Genomic DNA, 22780 nt, shown 5'->3' with positions numbered 1-22780 from the left:
AAGATGACGTTCTGACTATGTCAGTAAAAACTGATAGCACAGATTTGGCCTGATTTTTAAAGTGATTTGCATGGGTACAGTGTAGGTTTTGAAATGGTACTCGAACATTCCCTTGTCCTGGGACTAATGTCTAATTAGCGCAATGTGCTTCAGATGCCGGGGCGGCTCAGGAAGGCCACCATCTCGTGTACACGGTTCCCTGCTTTGGCCATAGCCGTCTTTTGGGAATTAAACTTTATTTCTGCACAGCTGCAGTTCTTCTGTAAATCACTGCCTGCCTACCCTAGCCGCTTCACAGGAAGCCTCAGCAGGCCGCCGGTAACGGAAGCGTGGGCAGGAGCAGCCCCGCGACAGGTACCACCTCCCGCCCCGGCTCCGCTCCGCGCCCGGCGTCAGCGCGGCAGGGCCGGCCGGGGGCGGGCACAGCCTGGGGCCGCCTCCGCACGCGCGGGGTTGGGGCGGGCTCGTTCCCACCTCCGCCTCCCGCCCCGCTGCGCTGACGCCCGGGCCGTCCTCCCGTGCCGGCGTGCGGGTAAGTGGCTCCCCCTCGGCGGCTGCTGCCTGGCGGCGGGCGGAGCCGCGCCCTCCCCCGGCGGCCGCGCAGGGCTCCGCGGTGGGGCCGGCTCTCCGCTCCCCGCCCGGGCGCGGGGCGGGGGGGGGGGGGGGGGCTCCGCCTCGGGGCAACTTTGCCCCCCGCTAGTGCCGGGCTTTCCCCTGCCGCTCCCCGGCGGGCGCCGCGTGTTGCTGGGACCCCGCGGCAGAGCCCTTCCTCCTGCCTCGCCTGCCCCGGCCCCAGTGCGTCCTCCCGCCCTGCCCCGGTAGCCTTGGCGCTGGCAGCGGCTCTTCCGGCCCGGCTCGGCGCCCGGAGCGCTCTGGCGGCTGCATGGCCCGGCCAGGCCCGCGGGCTCCGAGGGCCGCCGCTCTCCCGCCCGCGCCCTCCGCGCTGCCCCCGCCGCAAGGGTTGGCCTTGGGGCGCTGCTGCTGCATCATCGCCCTCTCCTTGGTCGCCTTTTAATCCCGCGTACCTCGTCTCATGAGAAACTGGCTTCGTACCCAGCGCTGCCGTGCTCCGGCTGTTACTTAGTGCCCTGCAGCCCCCACCGCCCGCCGTGCCTGATTGACAGGTACCGCGCCACGAGTAACTGCTCGGCGTTTCTTGTTGCGGAGAATCAAGTCTGTTATTTGTAGTAGTAAACTCAGTCTCTGTTAAAACATTGAAATTGCTGCTGAGTTGATGTTTATGCAGATTCTGGCTTTTATGGAACCACCTGTTAGGAAAAGGGCCGAGGCAGTTGAGCAGCTGTCAAAAAAGTAATAGGCGCCTCTCACTAGCAATCTGTACAAGTGAGGCAATGTGTGCCCCGCTCACTTCAACGTGCTCCTTTAAGCAATTATTCTGCAGAATTTACCCCAGATGATGGTGCCGTTGGGCACAGGATAGTACTTTGTAGTATGTGAGTCACTCTTCTGCTGTGAGAATAGTCTGTGTGTGACAGCTTCGGAGTGTTTGTCCCCAACATTGAATTTGTCTAACAGTTTGTATAATTCAATAACTACGTATTACAGTTTTATTTAAGAAGTATGAGATTTCTCTTGTTACCACCTTTGGCAGGTGTCTCAGAGGATTCCACTGTGCTGAGTGCTGTTTTCACCATGTGAAGATACAAGCCATGTAAAAGCCTTTTCCACTTCAGTGCTTTATAACCCAACCTCTGTAAATTTTGGCACATGGGAGGAGAATCTGGAAACAGTGGTGAATTGCTTCACTTGGCCATGATTTTTAGTTTTTGTTCCTCTTGAAAGAAGGATTTTATGAACTTTTCTTTGAAGACAGACTAAAACTGGTGCTTTCAGCTCGAAGGTACATTGTTTTGCTGATTGTTCTGCTTTCTTCTGTATCTTGTCACTCTTCAGGTATAGGGTTACTTTTATAAATCTCTCCTTATTTCCCTTTTGTTCATTTATTTTTGCAGCATCCATTTTCAGTTTTTCATTTGAGCAAAACATTTCAGGTGTTTCTAAAACAGTTGTTCCTGCCTCTTTACCCTAAGTTGGTGATCTCTTCAATGGGAAGTCCAGGCCATGAAGTCAACAGTGGCTAATAGCTAACAATTAGTTACCAACCCAGCATGTGCTGATTATCAAGTTAGTAGTGGGACTTCCTTTAAAAGCATGCCCTTTAAATTGTATAGATTATGCTATTCATTATTTCAGGAGAAATAATATAGGGTGATGTGTGTAGCTCTAAAATACTGCTCCATGCCTAGATTAATTTCTCAGTAACAGCTGAATCCTGTTAATTTAGAAACTTGGCTGTTGTGGCCAAAGCTGACTTAACATGGGAAATTTAATTTATTACCAGTTAACTTTTAATTACCAGTTGGCTAGTGATATACAAAGAAGACCGCTGCTTAAACAGGGTTGGGAAAAACTCCTTCCCTCTACTTTTCTCCTTGGCCCCTCAGGTTATGCTCTGTCCTTCGGACAAGGCAGTGGTAGTACAGGAGGCTGGGGTTGGTACATGGATGTTTCTTTCTTCTGCTCCTGTGTGATCCTCTCCATGGGCTCTTCAAGGGTGTCCCTGTGCCAGCGTGGGCACCTCCACAGGCCACAGTCCCTTCAGGGATGTCCCTGCTCCAGTGTGGAGAGTCTCCTTTGGAGAGTGCATCTCCAGCTGCGTCCCCAACAGTTGTCCCCTTCCTCATGCTTCCCTGTGCCTTTTTTAGCACTCTCACATGTCTCCTCCTGCGCTTTCTTTTGCATTTGCTGCCACCAGTAGCTTCTCTCTTTCTCGAATAAAGCGGAGTGGAGGCACCATGCACTCATCCAATGAATTGGAGGATGGCAGGCAGTGGGTTTGTGGAGCCAGCTGGAAGTTGCCATGGCCCACACAGGGCAGTTTATGGCCTCCTCCCATGCAACCCCTGCTACCAAAACCTGCACTTTATCCCCAGTGCACTCATGTGCCAGTTGAGTGATGCTGGAAGAAAGGTCCCATCCATGGCTAATTATAGGAACTCCAGTTTCCTTTTATACGCTTAGAAGTAAAACCAAAGTTCTCTCATATAGCTTGCTAAATAGCAATAATGTGTTGTGTCACTAAAATGGTAATACTTTTGCAATTGTATTTATTAATGTGTCCATCTCAGTATGTTTGTTCCTATGCACCTGCTGATACCTGGGTCAGGGGTGGCTGCTTTCTCTAATGATTGTATTCATGCATGTTTTCATAATTTTTTTTTTTTAATAAAACTTTCTCAAGAGTTAAGTTTTCCTCTTTTTTTCAGATCTGAAGGCAGTGGTTCTGCTGACACAAAGGTGGCAGCTCTGAGGCCTATTCCACCAGCGTGAGTAGTCATGTTCTTCTCAGAGATCGTTTCATTTCCTTGTTGTTTTGTTTGTCCCACTGATTCGATGATTTTGGTATCTCGTCCCTCTTATCTTTTTGGGCTGACTTACTGCCACCTTGAGTTCTGTGTGGCATTGTGTGTATTGGAAGAATGTAGAAAAGGAAGACATGAAGATTGCAGGTTTGGGGGAACTCAGCCATTCTCTCTCAGTCTTTGCAAGATGGAATCTTGATAAAGAAGGCAATAATTGAGAGTAGTCATGTTTAAGAGAAGGCTTGGAAACAAAAAGTTTCTTAGGCACTAAACTGCTGTTGACAGTACAGCCTGTGTGTGCACAGGCCTGGAGGCAGCTGTGGTAAGGGTAGGCAAGAGTGATGATGGTGGTAAATGGTCAGTGTAGTACTGAATCCTTCTCAGCTATAGCCCAGCATGCCCTGGGTGGGTACTATTAAACCCTCATAATATCTTCCTTCTCTCTCCCCAAGTACATATTGTTTCTAGGTGTTCAAAATGTTTACTTGATGTTTAACTTAAATGCAGAAAGTTTATGGCTTTCCTGAAGAATTGCAGGGGGCAGAGTCCTTGGAATGAAGTGACTATGTACTGATATTGTTCTTAGCAGACAGAAAATAAGCCTTTTTTCTTCTTTCTCAGGGCTTTCTATCCTACCCTGTGCCTTAAACATGGAAACTGTAGAAATGAATAGTGTATCCTTGAAACGTCCTCGTTCTGAGGATGATGTAGCCAATGCAGACGAAATTAAAAGACAGAAGATCTTGGAGAAGTCTCAGGCAGGGAACGACTCTGGGCAGAGTATTGAGACTGTAACAGAACAACCTGAGGACACGAAAAATGAAATAATCCCCAATGAGGAAAGTGAGGAGCAGGAAGAAGAGGAACTAGAGGACAGTGATGAAGATGGAGATCCAGAGAGCTTTGCAGACATGATGAAGCATGGACTGACAGAAAGTGATGTTGGCATAACTAAATTTGTTAGCTCTCATAAAGGGTTTTCTGGAATCTTAAAGGAGAGGTAACTCTTTGTCTTGTTACATATGTTAATTCCTTGTGTAACACAGCTGTAGTTCCCCATTTTCCTTTTTGGACTCACAGATTGCAGTTGGATTACATGTGGCCCCTAGAGAGGTTAATTACTTTTTTTACTGCTGAGACTGAAAGAAAGGTTTAATTCAGGACTTTTTTAGATTGTGGGCTGTTTGGGGGGTTTTTGTTTTTTAATTTATTTTCCTGTCAAATGGAGCTCTGAAGAAGGAAGCTGTGTATGAGTAGATACATGATTACACTGACCTTTGCTGTTTCCTTTGCTCTCTGGCAGCAGCACACATAAAGCCTTATGCAGTACACCCACCTTTTGTACCTCAGTGCTGATACAAGATGCCCTGAAAAATGGCATCAAAACCATCCTTCTTTGGTTCTTTGCTTTGTTCTGACTTTTTTGTCCTAATGTCTGTAAACAAGTATAATTAAGCTTTAAATTATTGTCTGATCAGGTGTAATGTCATTTACATAGAAGGGAGTTTTTAAATTCATATTATATGTTTAATAAGATGATTGGGGTTTAGTAGCTTTTTTTAATGAAACTTCTAGGTTTTTAAAATTAAAGAATATATTTGGCTAAACCAAAATGCAAATACAAAAGCTCACTGGAGTGAGAATCACTGTTTCCCTGACTTAGCAAAACAGTTAAAGTTGCTTTGTTTACACACTGAAAAGTCCCTGTCTTTAAATACTGGCTTCATATATAGATAATTTTACATAATAAAATGATATGTACATATTATGTATATATTTAATCTTTATGTGCAGCATTAAGGAGCTAGTGGGATCCTTCTCTGGGAAATCTGCCAATTTTGGTTGGCCAAAGGTAGCCACGTGGTAGAAAACTTGTGGGTTTGTGGGGGTTTTTTGGATCCTAGTTTTTAACACCTATTATTAATTCATTCTTGACATTTTTGTGGTACCGTCGCTAGCATGTCTAGACAGCTACAGATAATACAAGAGAGGACACATAACACTCCTCAGGAGGGAATGCTACAAATATGATGTATATCTGCACAGAGGGGTGGCAAAAGGGGGCTTGGGGGAGGTACAGTAGAAAGCTTCCCATGGTGAAGTTTTATTAATCTTTCAACATTGATAGAATAGGAATTGTTGGTTTTTTTTTTTTCCACTTTGCTGGCAAATGCTACTTAAGAATAATTTAACAGTTGCAAAACAAGCCAAGTGTCCTCTCTTATAGCTGGGCTGTTTTATTATTGGACACAAGCGACTGGATTGAAAATGTCACAGTAAAACTTTCTTGCTGTCATAGAGTATGCAGAGTAACTTTATTTGAATGATGTTTTCTATAACTGAATATATGAACAAAGCTGAATTTGTCCTGCCTTCTGTAGAGTGGCTAAAATGCACTTTATTTTGCAGGTTATTTGAAGTGGCAGAGTTAATGCAGTAGTTAATGCACTCCACATTGTGGCAATTCAGTAGAGTCTTAATTGCCAGTAATGACTGGGATTGAGGATAAGCATTACTGATCTCTTCAAGCTAGTGAGAAAATGACTCAGAATAACTACAGCAGGTGTTTGGCGATCTGCAGAGAAGTCTGCTGTGTTTAGATATGTGTTGTTGTGTATCCTTCTGGGGGGTGGGAATAGGTACAGCTTTCTCATTGTTAGGTTTGTTTTATGTGAATTCAGGATTCTTCAGTGGATTCTGCTAACAAACAGCTTTTTAGGAAAGGACTTTATGTCGTGTGGGACTTCTATTACAAATGTAATGCATGTTTCTTTCTATCAGATACTCAGACTTTGTTGTCCACGAAATAGGCAAAGATGGACGTGTGAGCCATTTAGATGACTTTTCTGTTCCAGTGGATGATGAGGTAAATTTTGAGGTAAAGATTTGGTAATGGCTATACTTCTTAATGCTCCTGAAGCAAGAACATTAAAAGACTGTGAGTTGCTCCATGAGGGTTATTGGATGTTTGTTTTTTCTCCCCGAATATATATTAGGACCCATCAGAAGAAACGTTTACAGTTTTGTCAGATGAAGACAAGCAGCGTTTAGAGGAGCTCCAGCTTTTTAAGAATAAGGAAACTAGTGTTGCCATAGAGGTAAAATCAATAAACGATATGAAGTTTGGGGTAGGGGCAGAGGGAGGATGAGGGAAGCAGGGAGTGAGTGGAAGGTACGTGCTTTTTAATGCATGTAGGGTGTAAGAGCAGTTTGAACATGATGTGACAGATAACACCAAACTGTGTCCAGTTTAGGGTTTAATTCTGTAAAGTCTTACAGATGTACTCAAATCCATGCATGTGTGAGTTGTCATTTTGATTTTGGTGAGACCGTACACAGGAACTTAAATATAGGTTTTAATTCCTGTGGTGTTAAAATTATCTTGCAGTATTTTGGTTTCCTGTCTAGTATTGTTTTAAAGAATAAGAGGGTTTATATAAAACATCTATCTTGATGAAACACTACTTTCAAGGTCAGTGGTTTAATAGAAAAGAAGATTAATATGGTCTTCTGTAACAAGAAAGGTCAGAAAGTGCGAAGTAAAATTAAAACCTTGATATTTTTAGACATTCAAATATTCCACATATTCAAAGAATAACTGTTGAGGTAAATTTGGAACACGGAGATGAGTAGGATTAAATCTGGTAGCTCCAAAAAAGCATTCACACATTAAATAATCTTATCTAGCTTTTTTTTTTCCTTTAAGGCATCCTCCCCTTTTGTATTAATATATTTTGTTTCTGCATGTATGTGTATTAACACAGGTAATTGAAGACACCAAAGAAAAAAGAACTGTCATCCATCAGGCTGTGAAGTCCTTGTTTCCAGGGCTGGAGACTAAAACAGAAGATCGAGATGGAAAGAAATACATTATTGCTTATCATGCTGCTGGGAAAAAAGCATTGGCAAGTGAGTTTCAGTATCACAGCATATGGGTAAAGTAAATGCTAAAATTATCCCCAAAGTAAGAATTGTTAGTAAGTACTTCAAGTGAATGTGCTTCCTAATGTAGCCTAGCTTCACTTTTTCCTCGTTGCAGCTGATGCTGTGCATCTAAGATGATTAGGACCACAAGAAATGTTTTAAATTTAAATTTCTACTTGTTTTTCTTTCCAAATAATTCATCCAGTATAACCATATTAGAAGAGAGAACATTATCTTCTACTTCAGTGGGAATAGGCAAAACAGAGGCTTTATTTTCAGTATTTTTTGAATTTAACTTTCTTGATCTTGACTGTGTGTGTAAGTGTACTTTGTGGAAGTAAGAGGTTGTAGTTGCAACATGTGCATTACATTTATAGTTCGTGTAATCTTGATTGTCTTGAATATTCATGACAAAATTCTCAATGACTTGGGTAGAGACAAACATCTATTTGTTTTCTCAGAGTTATAGTTTCATATAAACAGAGTTTATTTACCGTGATCGTCACTTCTGCTTCCAAGGCTAATTATATTTGCAGAAAATGATCTTTATTCATTATAGACCACAGTTACTCTTTTGGAATAGTCAAAGTAGCGAAGGATTTTCAAAATGAAGTGTTACCCACTTTAATCTTGCAAAATACTGTTTTGGATACTGGGAATAAATTAACGTGTTTTACATCTTTTAATGTTACTAAAAACTTGTTGCTACTGTAAGTTTAGAGGATTACCTACATGCGGAACGGTGCACATTTAATAAAAGATACTAAGGTTTAGTTTAAATTGGTTGCATTCCTCTGCCATTTCAACCTACTGCAAGCATGGTATGTAAACGTAACCCTTTAATTTTAAAGATGAAGGAGATGGAGGAAGAATAAGGAAATAGAGTAATTTAAAATGGGAAATAAAATAATTTCCCCTTTAATTTAGTTGTTTGTTTTAGGCTTGTTGTAAACAAATATGGGAATGTTGTATTTTTATTGGTCCAGTTATAATGTGTCATGTGTCTTATTTAATCATGTTTAGAAAATGTGTATGTTTGCATGCTTTATGCATGGAGTATGTATACTTAACCAGCACAAAATTCTCCTCAGCCAGTTTTGTTCTCTCTTGGTTTGTAATGGTGTTTCCTTCACCTTTTCCTTCTGCTGCTTCTATTCTTTAACAATTGTTACAGTCAAGTGGATGTTGTTAAGCTGATTTAAGGGATACTATATAAAATAATTTAAGTATTTGAAATATGCTGAAAAGAATTTAGTGGTGTGTCTCTAGGATTAAAACATTGTGAAGCACCATCTTGTGATGCAGAGAAGCATCATCTATTTAAACTTGGGTTCCCCAGCTGTGATGCTGCAGGCACCTGTGCATGTTGGTGGAGATGTCAGTTTCTGTGAGTGTGTGCAAATGCTTATGGATGTAAGATTGAAGTTCTTTTAAGTCATATTTATCTTTCTTGTTTATATAGCCACAAACACGTCTTAGTCCTGAATGGGCGTCCCAGGCAAGAGACATTTCAGAAGTGTAGAATATTGTATTATTAGCTGAGATACCTGATTACTTTTGTTGATAACATAACACGTTACCAAACGTACTTCTTTAAATTTAAAATCAAAAGCTGCTTTGTGTCTATAGTCAGTTTACCCCCCAAATACTTAAAATACTGTCTTACTGAATTGTCAGTAAACTGTTATTTCATCATTGTCCACAAATTAATTTTGTTGCATCTCCGATTGAAGCTTTTCGTATGTTCACTGTTTGCCTCTGCACGATTCCATTCCATAATTGTCTAAATTGCTGTCATCCACCACCTAGCTGTTGGATGCTCCCTGAAGCATAAACAATCCCATGACCATAAACCTGCATGTTCACCTCTAAAAACCCTTCGACAGTCTAAAAATTAAATGCTACTCTTTTGTACTCTTTATGCTCTGCATTGGGACAGAGGTCAGAACTGCAACAGGTAAGAGATGTTGACATTTCATACTAACAAAAATGAAATGCCAACCATTATGACCTCCTAAGTAGCAACAGGCCTGGCCAAACTAGTAACAATTTCTTAAAAATCCCTACACATAAGTATTGCTTAAAATGATCTGAAACAGCCAAGAATTAGGCTTGTTCTACCTCTTTTGTGCGGTGCAGTATAGGTAGTATTCATTTGGTGCAGAGAAAATCTGCTAGTAATAAGTGATGTGAATTATCAATTTTGACAGTACATGTTGACAACTATGGTAAAATTTTCATGGATTTCAGTTAGCCAAGCCTTTGCCCGTCAGCCTGTATTTCAGACACTACTCTCTGTCTTTATACAACTTCAAAAGCATAAATCATGCATCCTGCTACTAAAACAGAGCTTCCACCCCTTGAGTTTCAGCAAAAGGTTTGGAAAAAGGGCTTGGAAATACATTTTTGACAATAAAATTGTAACATGACTCTGAAGCACAGCAGTAAGGACTGCAAATTGTCTCACTGGTCAGTCTACCTAGTTGAATGCTTTGAAGTATCGGGTGAGGAATGGTTGAGTATCAGGACTGTGGCTGCAGCCTCCGTTGGACAGGCTCATGGCTGTGTTGCCCAAGGCATGAGGATTCCATTGGTCTCTATAGCACCTACCAAATCCTTTTGGTGTAGGTCACATTAGGGCTCACTTCTTCAAGTGTGTTGAAATGACCATGTGCAAGGTGTGTTAGTTAAATATAAAGAATGGTTCCAGCTGGAGAAGGTTCTCTTTGTGAATTGAGCTCTGTCTTACTCTCTTCCCTTCCCTTCTAATTGCTGATATCTTCATGGAGAGCCTTGCTCTTCCAGCTGAATGCAGTGTTTCACTGACTGAGTTTAAGAGCAGTGGTGGCTCAGAAGGGGAGACCAGCAGGAGCATGAGGTCTCCAGTTCAGGTCCTATGAAACTCTGTGGGAGAGGGGCTGTGTTTAGAAACTTGGTGGTGCAAGGCAAGTGGTGCAATAATTCTAAGTGACTAAAACCTCTACGTGCAGTGTTTTATACTGTAGCATCCAAAATTATCTTTGCAGAAGTGTGTGCAGGCATGGCAGCTTCTCAAAAACAAGCAAGAATTAAACTACTTACTATCTGTGTGGGATATCTGGACTTTATAAAACTAATGTGAAAAAAAAGCAGTATTTCCCAAGAACTTCCTTCCTGCATTGGTGTTTGTATCTTGAAATAAGGCTGGCTTTTTCAGTTAGCTTTTGCTGTTATGAAAGGTGCTTATGCTCTTTTTTTACAAAACCAGGAATGTCTGCTTAGTGGCTAGCAAGAGATAAGGGACTTCTTATTTAAAACAAAACAAATTCTTAGTTTTGTTCTTAAAAACCAAGGAATTGAAAAACGTCAGAGTTGAAGGAACTTTACAACTGGTTGCTAAACCTGTATAGAATCAGTCCCCCTTCCCAATAATACCATTGACAGTGGATTATTGGAAAAGTAAAGTTTTACCTCTGGGGGTTTTTATGTGCAAAAAAAAGCTTGACAAATCATTGACAGTCTTCTTCCTTCTCCAGAAAATGTCAAATAGTAGCACAAAATTGTAAATCAGTTGTTAGTCTGTGGGATCTGAAGTTGTTTCAACCTCTGGCCTTCTCTAAGCATGGCACAGTACCTGCCATGGATTGTATGTTAATGTCTCTCTTGTAGCAGATTTCTCACTCCCATTGGATTTAGAAAAAGAATCATTTTAAAGCAGTTTTTTTGAGTATGATTTTTTAGGGTTTTGTAGCAATAAGATTCATTCTTTTGCATGACACACAGAAAAAAATCCTCCAGAAATAAAAATATGTCTGTACTATAAATAACAATGGTAGTCCTCCCACAAACAGGGCTCCAGTGGTCCTCAACTATTAATTATAGAAGGAGCTAGAAGAAATGTGGTGTAGCTTCTATTGCTGGAAGTCAGTATAATGATAATGTTTTTGAGAAATTTAACCAGGTGATACAGCAATTAAATGACTAGGGTATATTTTCAGATAATCTCATGACAAAGGAACTGTCACTATTTCATTCAGGATTTTCTAGGTGACAGAACTGATTAAGGAGAAATTTACAGGCCAGTGGAAGGCGAGGTCTTTTTCAATGTGCTTTACTGCTTTTGCTGTCAGTAATTAACTCTTTCCTTTTCATTTCTTTAAAGCAGATGGAAATTAGCAGAAATTGAATCTTGCATATTTAAAATAAATGTAGCTGCAATGGCAAATATATTAAATTTTTTTAAAGTGACACTTTGACCTTTTTGCTTTTAAAGATCCAAGAAAACACTCTTGGCCAAAATCTAGGGGAAGCTACTGCCATTTTGTACTGTACAAGGAGAACAAGGACACTATGGATGCCATTAATGTCCTGTCCAAATTTTTAAGGTAAGGCTGTTGTTTCTGCCATCCTGGCTGGCATGCAGCCCTCCCCCTCCATGCTTCTTGTTGCTGTAAATGCTGTGCTTCAGAATTATGTAAGAGCAACACATGTGATTGCTATTCTCTAATTTGTAAACAGTTTAAAATGAAAAGCTATTTTAGAACATTAAATTTAAAACTTAGAAGCGTTGTGAAGAGGTGAGAATGGAACAAAATGAGCCTAAGAAATTTAGAAGACTACTGCTTCAATGGAAAAAGTCCACAATTGACATTGGCTGATCTGAGAAAGGCTTGGCAGCTCAAAGCCTCAGTGTGCGCAACCTGAATTAAAAGCCATTTTTTCCTCAGTGTGTGAATATATGCAAGTATGTTATGAACCTGTCAGATATTGTTGTGATAATATGCTGATCAGTTCCTAAGAAGTTACAGTTGATAAACTGTTGTTCCATGTATTAATTTCTCCATGGCAACACAGGCTTAGTTCCTTTCACCCCATCAAGTGCAGAAACAAAAAGATTTGCCAAGGCATGACACGAACACAGTGAATTGCAGAGGAAGAGCAGTTTTAAAACTGGGTCATTCCAGTGATCTGCTTGTAGGGAAACTTTCCCACTTCTCCCCTCCTTTTTCCCTTTGCCCTTCTTGTAAAAAAAAAAAAAAATTTGTAATCGAGACTGTAACCAGTGAACACAGATTGGCAAGAGCATAGTTAGGTGGAAAACTGTGTAATGGCATTCCTGCTACCCCCTGGTGCCCTTAACTGGAATAACTGGAAATACTCCCCTGTCTAACACAGGCCGTGAAGTACAAAGTGGAAAGGAAATTTTCCTCTCAAGGAAAGGAGTGGATGAGATCTTAAATTAACTTCTCATACTCTCTCATAATGTGCAGGCATGGTATTCAAACAGACATATTTGAAGTTAAGGAAGAAGTGGACGTGAATTTTTTTTAGTGAAGTTGGTGGCTGTGCGTTTTTACGTTGAGTGAATGTATATAAAGAAGTACTTCCAAGCTCGTATTTTGAAAGCACTGTTGTGTTAGAAATTAATTGTCTGTATATAATTAAAACAGAAGTTTTCTTGTGTTTTATGTACTCTTGGATGAGATTAGAAAATGTCAAATTGTAACCCAGTTCTGAGGAATGGAGGTATATTTTTCTATTTTTAATTTATAAGATTAATAATTCTAGGTAATTATGCTGAAAATTATGTTTGATCTGTTGCTGTTTTAATATACATAATGTGTTACTGTTGCTTTTAAGAGTGAAGCCAAACATATTTTCCTACATGGGAACTAAAGATAAAAGGGCTATAACAGTTCAAGAGATCGCTGTTCTCAGGTGAGTAAAAATACAATCTGTATTTGCACTTGTGGTAGCTTGGATATCTCACTAAATACCTAAAAGACTCAGTGACACAAATGGCACATTCAGGTCCTGACCTTGTAAAGCACTGGTGTTAATGAAGATGCCACAATCCTTTTGTATTCTGTGGTGATTGCTGGTATTTTCAGTCAGTGGTGCTCTGAGTCATAGGCTGGTTACGTGTACTTCGCTGTGGCAGTGGGACAGATTGCCTACGTGCTCTTAGGCTGCTTGGATCTCATGCAACAGCAGAAAAACAGAATGACATGGTGAAAATTATGTCCCACTTCCTTCCTGGCTTTTGTTTCCCCCTTTCTACAGCTAGAATCCTATTTTCTTTCTCACTGAACTCTCTGAACAGCGCCAGAGAAGGCTAACACTGCCCTTGCTTATCTGTGAGTAGCCAGAAGGGGCAAGAAAAAGATGAGGAATTTTTCCTGCCTTAACCTACTCTCTTAACTCACCTTTTAAGAGTAAATAAAATTTACTTTGTCATATTCTAAGACAATTATATGGTTTCTGGGCACTTTAATGTTAGATCCATAACTGAGAATGACAGATGTCTCCCAGTTATGTATTACAATATCATTTTAGGTAGCTGGAATATCTTGTTTGCTCTTCTTTTTACAACTTTTGAAAACCACACTCCTTGAGTGAGGAATTCACAATTTGAAAGCTAGAATTTTGATCAAATCCTTGTTAAAAGGAGGGCATCCACTACTGAATTGTTCGTGTATTTCCTCCCAGTGTTCTGTATGTGCATGTGTTAGCACATATAAAGGAAATACTGATTTGTGAATTGTGAGAAGCCCCAGATTCTTGTTGCTGCAAAGCAGCTTTGCAGAGTGGTGACAATTAACCAAATGTGTTGTGTAACCATCCCAGGTGCTGTTCCATTTACTTTTTAACATCATCACATTCAGTGTTGTGTCCAAGAGCTCCAGAGTGCTTTAAGGGTTGATTGTGTAGTGTCTGCTCAGTGGTGCCACAGCACCTGACTCTCCTGCACAGGAGAGGGGGCATTGCCAGTTGCCAGCATGCTCTGAGCTGAGAATGCTATAGCCATGTGGTTCATAAACTTCACTATCCTGGTAAAATTTTAGCAGAAGTGTCCAAGAGCAGCTTGGTGATGCAAAGAACAGGGTATGCTTCCAAAAATGCTAGCAACAAAAATGGCAGGTATCAGTGACAGATTGAATTCCATGTTCCTTCATCTGCACTAAGCATACACAGTAGCTAATTTTACTTAACTCTGTGTTTATGACTGTGCTAACTGGGGTGTGTTCATGAAGTAGTTACTCAAATAACGCAGAGTTCAGCTTGTGGGGTGCAGTATACATCAATATCGCAACATATTTTATTTGGAGTGCATGTTTTAACATAGATGTCAAAAGACAGTGCTAAGTCTGTCACAGTATACATTTCTTTTGTATGAGTACCCTTAAGAATCATGTGTTATTTTCTTTTAGCTGTTTCATTAAAATACTTCAAAAAGGCAACAGTAGAAAATTGGGGAAAACTAGACTCACTGGTTTTTGTTTTGTAATGCCAGTGTTTCTATATTTATCTGCTTTTCTAAACATAGATTGGTCACTGTTGTCTGTTTCTTTTTAGAATCACTGCACAAAGACTTGCTCATTTGAATAAATGTTTGATGAACTTCAAGTTAGGAAATTTCAGTTACAAGAACCATCCACTGAAATTGGGAGAACTGCAAGGGAACCATTTCACTGTTGTTCTCAGGTAGTATGTATTCTGATGGTTCTGTTAGAATTTTTTTTTCTTTAAATAGGTAAGCAATATCAGTGCAACTTGTGTTATGAAAAAGAAGTCCTGTTGGCAGGAGGCAGTTGAATTTGATGCATGCTATATAATATTGATGTTGAGCTTTAGTATAATGGGCATCACAAAATAGCATAAACCCTTAATCTGTCTATAATTTTTTTTCTTAATGCTAGAAACATAACAGGAACTGATGACCAGATAGAGCAAGCAATGCATTCACTCAGGGAAATTGGATTCATTAATTACTATGGAATGCAAAGATTTGGAACCACAGCTGTTCCTACTTATCAAATTGGCAGGTATGTCTTGCTTTCATCCTCCCCCCCACCTCTTTTTTTAAAAAAAATTTATTCTTACCACCATGTAACTTAATGTATTTTTGGGAACATTTTTCTAGCATATTGCATGTACCAGTTTTAATTTTAGATTCAAGAAAGATCTTGTTTCTGAACTTGCTTCAGCAGTTATCTTGCATAATAGCACTACTTTTAATATTGCATAAGTCTAAACACTAATACTTTTTTTTATAAGTTGGCTAAAATGTATTTAGAATGTATTCCCTTTAAAATGTATTTAGTCAGTTCTTAATACACATTACTGTTTGAATCCTAGAGCTATTCTACAGAACAACTGGAATGAAGTAATGGATTTGATATTAAAACCACGACCGGGAGGTGAGAACTGAAAAATGATACATCACATGTATTCTGCCTGTTCTCCAAGAAGTGTATGTTTAGGAAAACCCTGAGCCAGTTTAGCAATGGAGAAGCAATCTTCAGACTCTGCTTTTTTGCCTTACTTTCCTTGCTGTGCAATTTCTTGCAGTGGGGCTGAGCTGAAAAGGGACCTGAATACTTACAGTGTCTGCTCAAGCTCCATGTGAAGCCTTCCAGCCTCAGGTGTTCTATGATTCTGTTCATCTCTGATTGCCATGACTGAAACTTTAGTTTTTCAGCTGTTTTAACAAAAGGTGAGATGGATGGTTTTTTTGGTATGTAGTTAATATATTTTTATTTCACATCCTTGCTCTAGCTGAAAAGGGATACTTAGTCAAATGCAGAGAAGAATGGGCAAAGACTAAAGATCCAGCAGCAGCCCTCAAGAAACTACCTGTAAAAAGGTGCGTGGAAGGACAGCTTCTACGTGGACTCTTAAAGTTTGGAATGAAGAACATAATCTCTGCATTTGGCATAGTGAGTGTAAAAGTGCTGGGCGGTATTTACTTGAATAAACATTCTTTTGATGGTATCAGGATGAATTTAAAGTAGACTCATAGATGCTTGATGAGTAGAAGGTTAAGTTTAAAAATCTTCAGATTTATCCTGCCTTTTTGCTGGAAGTACTGCTGCATAGTAACTGATGACATCTCTAATTAATGTATGCATAATGATCTTTCCAATTTATACAACAATCTCCCTGGTATGTGGGAAGCAATACAGTTACACTTAGTAGCTATGTATAATACGGATCTGATAATTGTGCAAATGTTCAGTTTCAGTGTTTTCCTGTTGCTTTAACAGTGTAAATCAAACTGATGCTGGGCTAATGAATCAGCCTGGTATAGAGGTGATGGATTCACTTGTCGTTTTCAAGTGCTGTAATCAGGATCAAATCTTTGGAGAAAATACCTCATCACCAGCAAACTATTGGGCCCATTGTAGGAGCTGGGGGATAATTTCTTGTTTATGAAGAAGATAATTAGAATAACACTGTGCTTTCACAGCTGCAAAGTTTACTTAAGATTTCAGGAGGTTGAGTATGAATTCAGTGTTTTGTAATAGACCCATGTGTTTGAGCTGTAGAATTAAAAAAATGTGGGGTTTTTTTTTGTGAATTTAAGCACAGTTCTTTTTTGTGCACATTTCAAATGTATAAAAGCATTATTTCTTCACATATCTTTTTCCCAAACAATGAACAAAAATCAAATCTGTATACTAAGAAATTGTGTAAGTCTTGTTGCCAGATAAGGTAACACTTCAAATATACACCTTTTTGGTTATGATTGTGAGAAAAAACAAAAAAAAAGTGTCTTTCTAGTGTTTAATTTTTTTTTCTTTACCTCTAGATACCAAGAAACAATCGTTTAATGTATATTCATAGCTACCAGAGTTATGTGTGGAATAATATGGTGAGCAAGAGAATAGAAGAATATGGACTTAGAGCTGTACCAGGAGATCTCATACTTAAAGGAGGTAAAATCAGACAAAGACAGTGATGCTGTGTAGTTCAGATTCCTAGGAAAACAAGGCACGTAGCTGTTTGTCTGATACTGCTTACATAGTTTCTTTTTTCTCACCCATTTTGGCCCAGTGATATCTGAATCCATTGGTCTGTTTTAGACAAATTGTGCAAGGAGTTGGAAGTTAGGTATTACACTTCCATGACCTGTTTGTTTTTTCAAATAACTGGATAGAGAGACTATGGAGGACTGAGTGTTCTCAAAAATGACCTCAAACCTAGTTGAGCTATGAAGAACTCTGGAAGGATGTTATGAAGTTTTAACCACAGAAGTTTTTGATTGCATTAGTATCTTGTAAAGCAGAAGCTCCACTCAGTTAAAACTTTCTTTGCTTGGATTTGCTCTGGCATTTCCTACAGCATTTCTCCTTTATGTGTGCCTGATGCATATAAGGGGGCTGTTCCTCTAGCAGTCCTTACTTCGTGTAGCTTTAAGTGACTGGAAGCCAGGCTGTGATTCTGCCAGTAACTGCAACAGCCCTGGAGGCTGTTACTTCTTTTCTTGGAGATGTTGTCTATTAGGTGGAGATAAAACATGGTAGTTATCCCTCTCAGAGTAAGCTTATTTCAGTCAAAGGCTTCATTTTAAATTTAGCTGAAGTTGACTGTCACAGACATCCATACTGGTAACTTCATTGTTCTGTCCTGACTGTAGCCACAGCTGTTCACATTGAAGAAGGAGATGTTGATAACTACACTATCCATGATGTAGTGATGCCATTGCCTGGATTTGATGTTATTTATCCAAAGCATAAAAGTAAGTCTGACTCTTAACTGACATATTTACTCTGAAAATGTAAGTCTGCTTTAAGATTGTTCTTCAAAGGAAGATTGGATCTACTCAACCTTGGTGACTTTTAAAGCAATACATTACTTCAGATCTCTGATACATTAATGTCAGCCTTTTGTTGCTGCCAGGGCGCTCTGTTCAGTCTCCTTCCCACTGGGAATCCCAGATGACTGTCAGCAGAGCAGAGTTTCTCACTAGCCTGTACCACTGCAAGGAGTTAATCAGGTACAGGATTTTGTCCTTGATGAATTTCATGAGGTTCCTCTTGGCCCATTCCTGTAGTGTGCCTTGGTCCCTCTGAATGGCAGTCCTGTCCTTGCATGTATTGAATGCCACCAGCTTGGTTTAGCCCACAGATTGGTTGGGGTAAATTCCAGCTCTTTTCCACTATTTCACAGGACACATCCCAGTTCCTTGAGGAACTCTGCTTCTAGGTAGACCTCAAACAAGTAGTGACTATACTTTGAGATGATGAGCCAGATAGCTGTTACCCACTTTTCAGTCCACCCACTGTAATGTTCTAACCTTGGACACAAAGATGCTGTGGGAGTATGTTGACAGCCTTGCTAAAGGCAAGGCAGGCAACAGTCCCTGCTCTCCCCTCATCCACAGGTGTAATAATTTCATCATAGAAGACAGTAAGGTTGGTGGGTTTTTTGCTTTTTCTCTTCCTTTTTTTCCCCCTTATTAAAACCACAGTCATTGTGTGCCCAAAGAGGATTAGCTCCACTATTTTTCCCAGGGACCAGAGTGAGCCTGACTGGTCTGTAATTCCCTAATTATCTTTCCTTCTCTTTCTGAAGTTGGGTGCAACACTTGGTTTTCTGCAGTTGTCTGGGCATCCCTAGATCTGCACAATCTTTCAGAGAATGTAGAGAAAAACTTCACCATGATGTGAGCCAGCTCTCTCAGCCTGTATCTTCTCCCCGTACTGGTAGTCCTTCTCTTTCTTGAACTTTGCCTCTAAGAAGGGAGGCCTGGGGCACTTGGCTGGTCAAGGCTGAGGCAAAAGGGGCGCTGAGACCGTCAGCCTTATGTCTGTCACTCGACCAGCTGCCCCATTTAGCACCAGACCAATGCTTTCCTTGTATTCTTTCATTCCTTATGTTGCAGCTTAACTCTTGCTGGTCTTGATGTCTGTTGCTGCTTGCAACTGTAGCTGAGCTTTGGCTTTCCTAACACCATCTCTGTGTGCCTGGACAATGCTGATATAGTCCCTTTGTAGCTGGCCCTAGCTTTCACCTGCTCTATGTGTCCTTATGTATGAGGTCAGTCATGGGTTCCCTGCACGTTTTCCTCAATATTGGATTGAACTGTTCTTGTACTTGGTTGTCAAATTGTCAACTCTTTTTTCTCTGCTGCTTTTCAATTAGAGAGTAATGGGTAGTCTAGCCCTTTATTTTTAATTATTTTTTTCAATATACCCGAGATTAATCCTGTGAAGTCTGGAAAATTAGAAAGCATATATGAGATGGCAATTAAATGTCAATAAAGCCATTGTCAAAGTATATTGTAAATTTTGTTTTCAGCTGAAATTTGATTTGATGCTTTTTTGTTACTGCCTCTACTAATCAGGGTGTGGAAGCAAACAGGTAATAAGATTTGTAGTAATTTTTAACTTCTGTGTAGCATTTATCCCATATATGCTGTAAATGACTAAATGTAAGGAAGGGAACAATTCATATAAACAGGCTGTTTAAATTGGCCACACTACAGTCTCTCCTATTAAATATTTTCCTCTCTTGCAGTTGGTGAGGCCTACAAGGAGATGCTGGTAGCTGACAATCTTGATATCAACAACATGAGGCATAAAATCAGAGATTACTCACTTTCTGGAGCATACAGAAAGATTATCATTCGGCCTCAGAATGTCAATTGGTGAGTGGGAGCATAAAGGAAGTTACCCTTGAATTGACAGCATAGAGTTTATTTAAGTACAAAACTTAAATGAGACTGATCCATGGGACATCCACACAGACTGAAATAGGTAGAGAGGAATCTCTCTGCACTTCTCTCATGTTTTTAATGCAGTCAGAGTGGAACTATACCCTTATTTCTTCGTTGGTTCTCTGGTTCTGTGGTGGAGGAGTATCAAGACATCTATCTAGTTGTTCACTCCTTGCAAGGGCTTGCCTGAACACTTCATAGATAATTACTTATGTTGAAACAATGATAGATAATATTCAAACCAGGGGATTTTTGTAATCTTGCTGTGAGAAAGTTGGTCTCCTATTACTTGTCGATCAGAAAAATTTGTATCACTTAATCCTACTAAATCACTGTCATTAGCGAGACAACCTAGTTTTCATATGGCAACTGAATAAATACCTTTTATACAGGGAACTGTACAAATGTGCAGAAATCTGATCACTGATGCATAGAATAAGATATATAGGGCTTAGGAGGGAGCCCTAAAATACAAATATTTATACACTTGGAACATCAGCACTAATTAATATGAAGCTCATCTACTTCCCTTTTAGTTTTTCAGGCTCATGGTTACATATGGGATTTCTGTTAAATGAACGGCAGAAACCGTAGAATGTGTTTAAGCCCTTTTAAATTTTAGATTACTGTATTGAAAGGCTTTGCTCCTGCGAGGTACTCTTAAAGTTGACACCATTCTTCACTTAATTTCATGAACTATACTTCTTGTATAGTTGGAAATTCTGACAGCCCACAAGGGCAAACCAGATGAGTTCTGCAAAGAAACATCTCACTAACTTTCAACTGCTTTTTAATAATCTTCATAAAGCCAAGGCAAGCCTTCTACATAAAGCTCTACCTGTTATTTTGCCATAAATGCCACATAACTTTTTTATTACTTAATCAATTCAATTTCAGTTGTAAATGCCAAATTGGAATAATAATAATAAAAAATAATATTATAATAGAACACATGTATACAAAATGTTAACCTAAATAATTTAAAATTATAATAATAAATTTTATGTCTGTTATAAAGGGAAGTTGTTGCATATGATGATCCTAAAATCCCATTATTTACTACGGATTTGGATAAACTGGAAGGAAAACCATTACCAGTTCTCCCTACAGGTAAGTTGATTTTTCTGCTGGTTTGCTAAATGGAAGTTTGATCTGGCTGTTCCTTTCAACTGCTACATATTGAAAGCTCCTTTAAGGAAGAGCTTTCATTTAACTATAGACTGTTAAGCAATGGTAACGACTTCCAAAGCCAGGTGCCTAAATAAGGACCCTTATTTCTCAAGGGTGTAAGCCATTCCTCCAACATCTGTATTGACTCTTGTATTTTCCTACAGGCATCTGTAAAATCAAGTAAATGCTTAGCAGTAAATGTCTTCAAATAACAAAGGTGGAATTAAGTCACAAGTTGTCTATATATTGAGCTTGTATTATTGGTGCTAAACACAGTAGATGACTCAAATACTTAACTCTGGTCACAAGGCGTTTTGACACTTCTTTTCCAGAAAAGTGAAGACAGGCTAGGAATTCAGTCTGAAAGAACAAATGCTTGCTTTTAAAAGAAGAAAACTCTCACACCACCACTTTGTGCTGAGAGAAAATGTTAAAAAGTTGTTTCATTAAATTTTTCACTGTGGATTATAAATGGGAGTGTGATGGTGGTGGTTGTTTTGCTTTATGGGCTGGGGAAGTTGGTTGTGGAAGCCGTTAGTCCAGTTTAGATGGTATCCAGAATAAGCATTATATATGCCCTTAACCACTTGTTCTTGCTTTTTGTCTCTTACGCCTTCTCATAGATGGCAAATTCAGGGCACTAAAGATGGAGTTCTCCCTTCCCCCATCCACTTATGCTACCATGGCAATTCGAGAAGTTTTGAAAATGGACACAAGTATAAAAAACCAGACACAACTGAATACAACCTGGTTGCGCTGAATGAACTGCAAAATTACTTAATTTTAACAAAGTGTTTTCTTATTTACATGTTCTGTACAAATCTTTAAAGAGTCACAGTAAGAGATTTGTATTTTTTTAAGTTTTTTTAGTGCTAGCATTTAACTTCAGTAGTCCTTTGCAAAACGGTGGCTGTAATATAATATAGATATTAGTGACTGGTGCTTTTTACTGAATGAGTAAGTTGCTTGAGCTGTAACATGGGTGCATCTTTAGAATTGAGCTTATAATGGAATGTTTAGCTTGTTTTCTTTGGGCAAGCACTGAATGTTTTCACGAGTTCAACACACCTTGAAGTCTTTTCAAATACAAGGAATTACATGGAAAAAGATGAATTACAACAAAATCAAGATACTGATGAATATATGTAGTGCAGGAGTTTTGCTGGTAGCATTGGCACTGGTGCAGTAACAGATTCTGTTAGCAAGGCTTTTGTGTGCTGTAAAGCTGTACAGCTCTTTTAAATAGTTCGACTTTTCATTGAGAATATAGTTGTATTTTCCAGCTAGTACCTGTACCAAAGAACCGGTACTAAAAATAAATTAACCTGAAATTCTGAGTGTGTATCAGTGCGTGCTTCCTTTGCGCCTGTCCCCTGTCCACTGCTGGGGGCGGGGGGCGAATAATGATCCGGGCTTCCGGCTGGGAAAAAAAAAATACTGTGGAGCTGTTCTAAAATGACCTGGTATTTTCAGCCAAATGCAAAGTTATGGCGCCGGCCACACCGGCTGTGTGCGGAGGGGGCGGGGAGGCCGTGAGGGGCCTCGGCAAGGCCGGGTCCCTCGGAGCACGGGGCGGGCCCAGCCCCCGAGCCGGCGGGACGCGGCTCTGCCCGGGCCAGGTCCCTCGGAGCACGGGGCGGGCCCAGCCCCCAAGCCGGCGGGACGCGGCTCTGCCCGGGCCGGGTCCCTCGGAGCACGGGGCGGGCACAGCCCCCGAGCCGGCGGGACGCGGCTGGCCCCGCAGGCGGGGACCGGGGCCGCCGAGCGGCGCCGCGCCTGCGCCCCGCGCTCTGTCATCTGCGGCGCCGCTGACGCGGCGGGG

The 22780-nt window shown here is 40.3% G+C and overlaps 1 protein-coding gene across 5 annotated transcripts; it reads left to right on the top strand.

Moving 5' to 3' along the window:
• Positions 1-429: 429 nt before the first annotated feature.
• On the top strand, positions 430-22295 carry PUS7 (pseudouridine synthase 7). 5 transcript variants are annotated; one of them, XM_048301516.1, is made up of 19 exons: positions 430-532; positions 1613-1861; positions 3288-3347; positions 4005-4383; positions 6165-6249; positions 6380-6481; positions 7148-7292; positions 9247-9264; positions 11560-11671; positions 12927-13004; positions 14643-14771; positions 14987-15112; positions 15426-15487; positions 15846-16006; positions 16879-17005; positions 17707-17808; positions 19590-19719; positions 20807-20898; positions 21582-22295. In XM_048301516.1, the coding sequence occupies exons 4-19, from the start codon at positions 4034-4036 to the stop codon at positions 21716-21718; spliced, it is 1956 nt and encodes a 651-aa protein (XP_048157473.1). In that variant the 5' UTR covers positions 430-532; positions 1613-1861; positions 3288-3347; positions 4005-4033; the 3' UTR covers positions 21719-22295. The 5 variants fall into 5 exon arrangements, with proteins under 5 accessions (XP_048157473.1, XP_048157471.1, XP_048157475.1 ...); XM_048301514.1 differs by having other exon boundaries at positions 6165-6261; XM_048301515.1 differs by lacking the exon at positions 430-532 and adding an exon at positions 903-1124 and having other exon boundaries at positions 6165-6261.
• Positions 22296-22780: the final 485 nt, after the last annotated feature.

The sequence above is a fragment of the Corvus hawaiiensis genome, chromosome 4 (assembly GCF_020740725.1).
Source record: "Corvus hawaiiensis isolate bCorHaw1 chromosome 4, bCorHaw1.pri.cur, whole genome shotgun sequence".
Lineage (NCBI taxonomy): Eukaryota > Metazoa > Chordata > Aves > Passeriformes > Corvidae > Corvus > Corvus hawaiiensis.
Note: the sequence above shows the minus strand (reverse complement) of the source record. Positions and strands in the feature narration are given on the sequence as shown.

Excerpts from the sequence above, each read along its gene's own strand:
- PUS7 (XM_048301514.1), top strand. The coding sequence starts at position 4,034 with ATGGAAACTGTAGAAATGAATAGTGTATCCTTGAAACGTCCTCGTTCT. Across the intron at positions 4,384-6,164 it reads TCTGGAATCTTAAAGGAGAG|ATACTCAGACTTTGTTGTCC; the intron begins GTAACTCTTTGT and ends TCTTTCTATCAG. Across the intron at positions 6,482-7,147 it reads AAACTAGTGTTGCCATAGAG|GTAATTGAAGACACCAAAGA; the intron begins GTAAAATCAATA and ends GTATTAACACAG.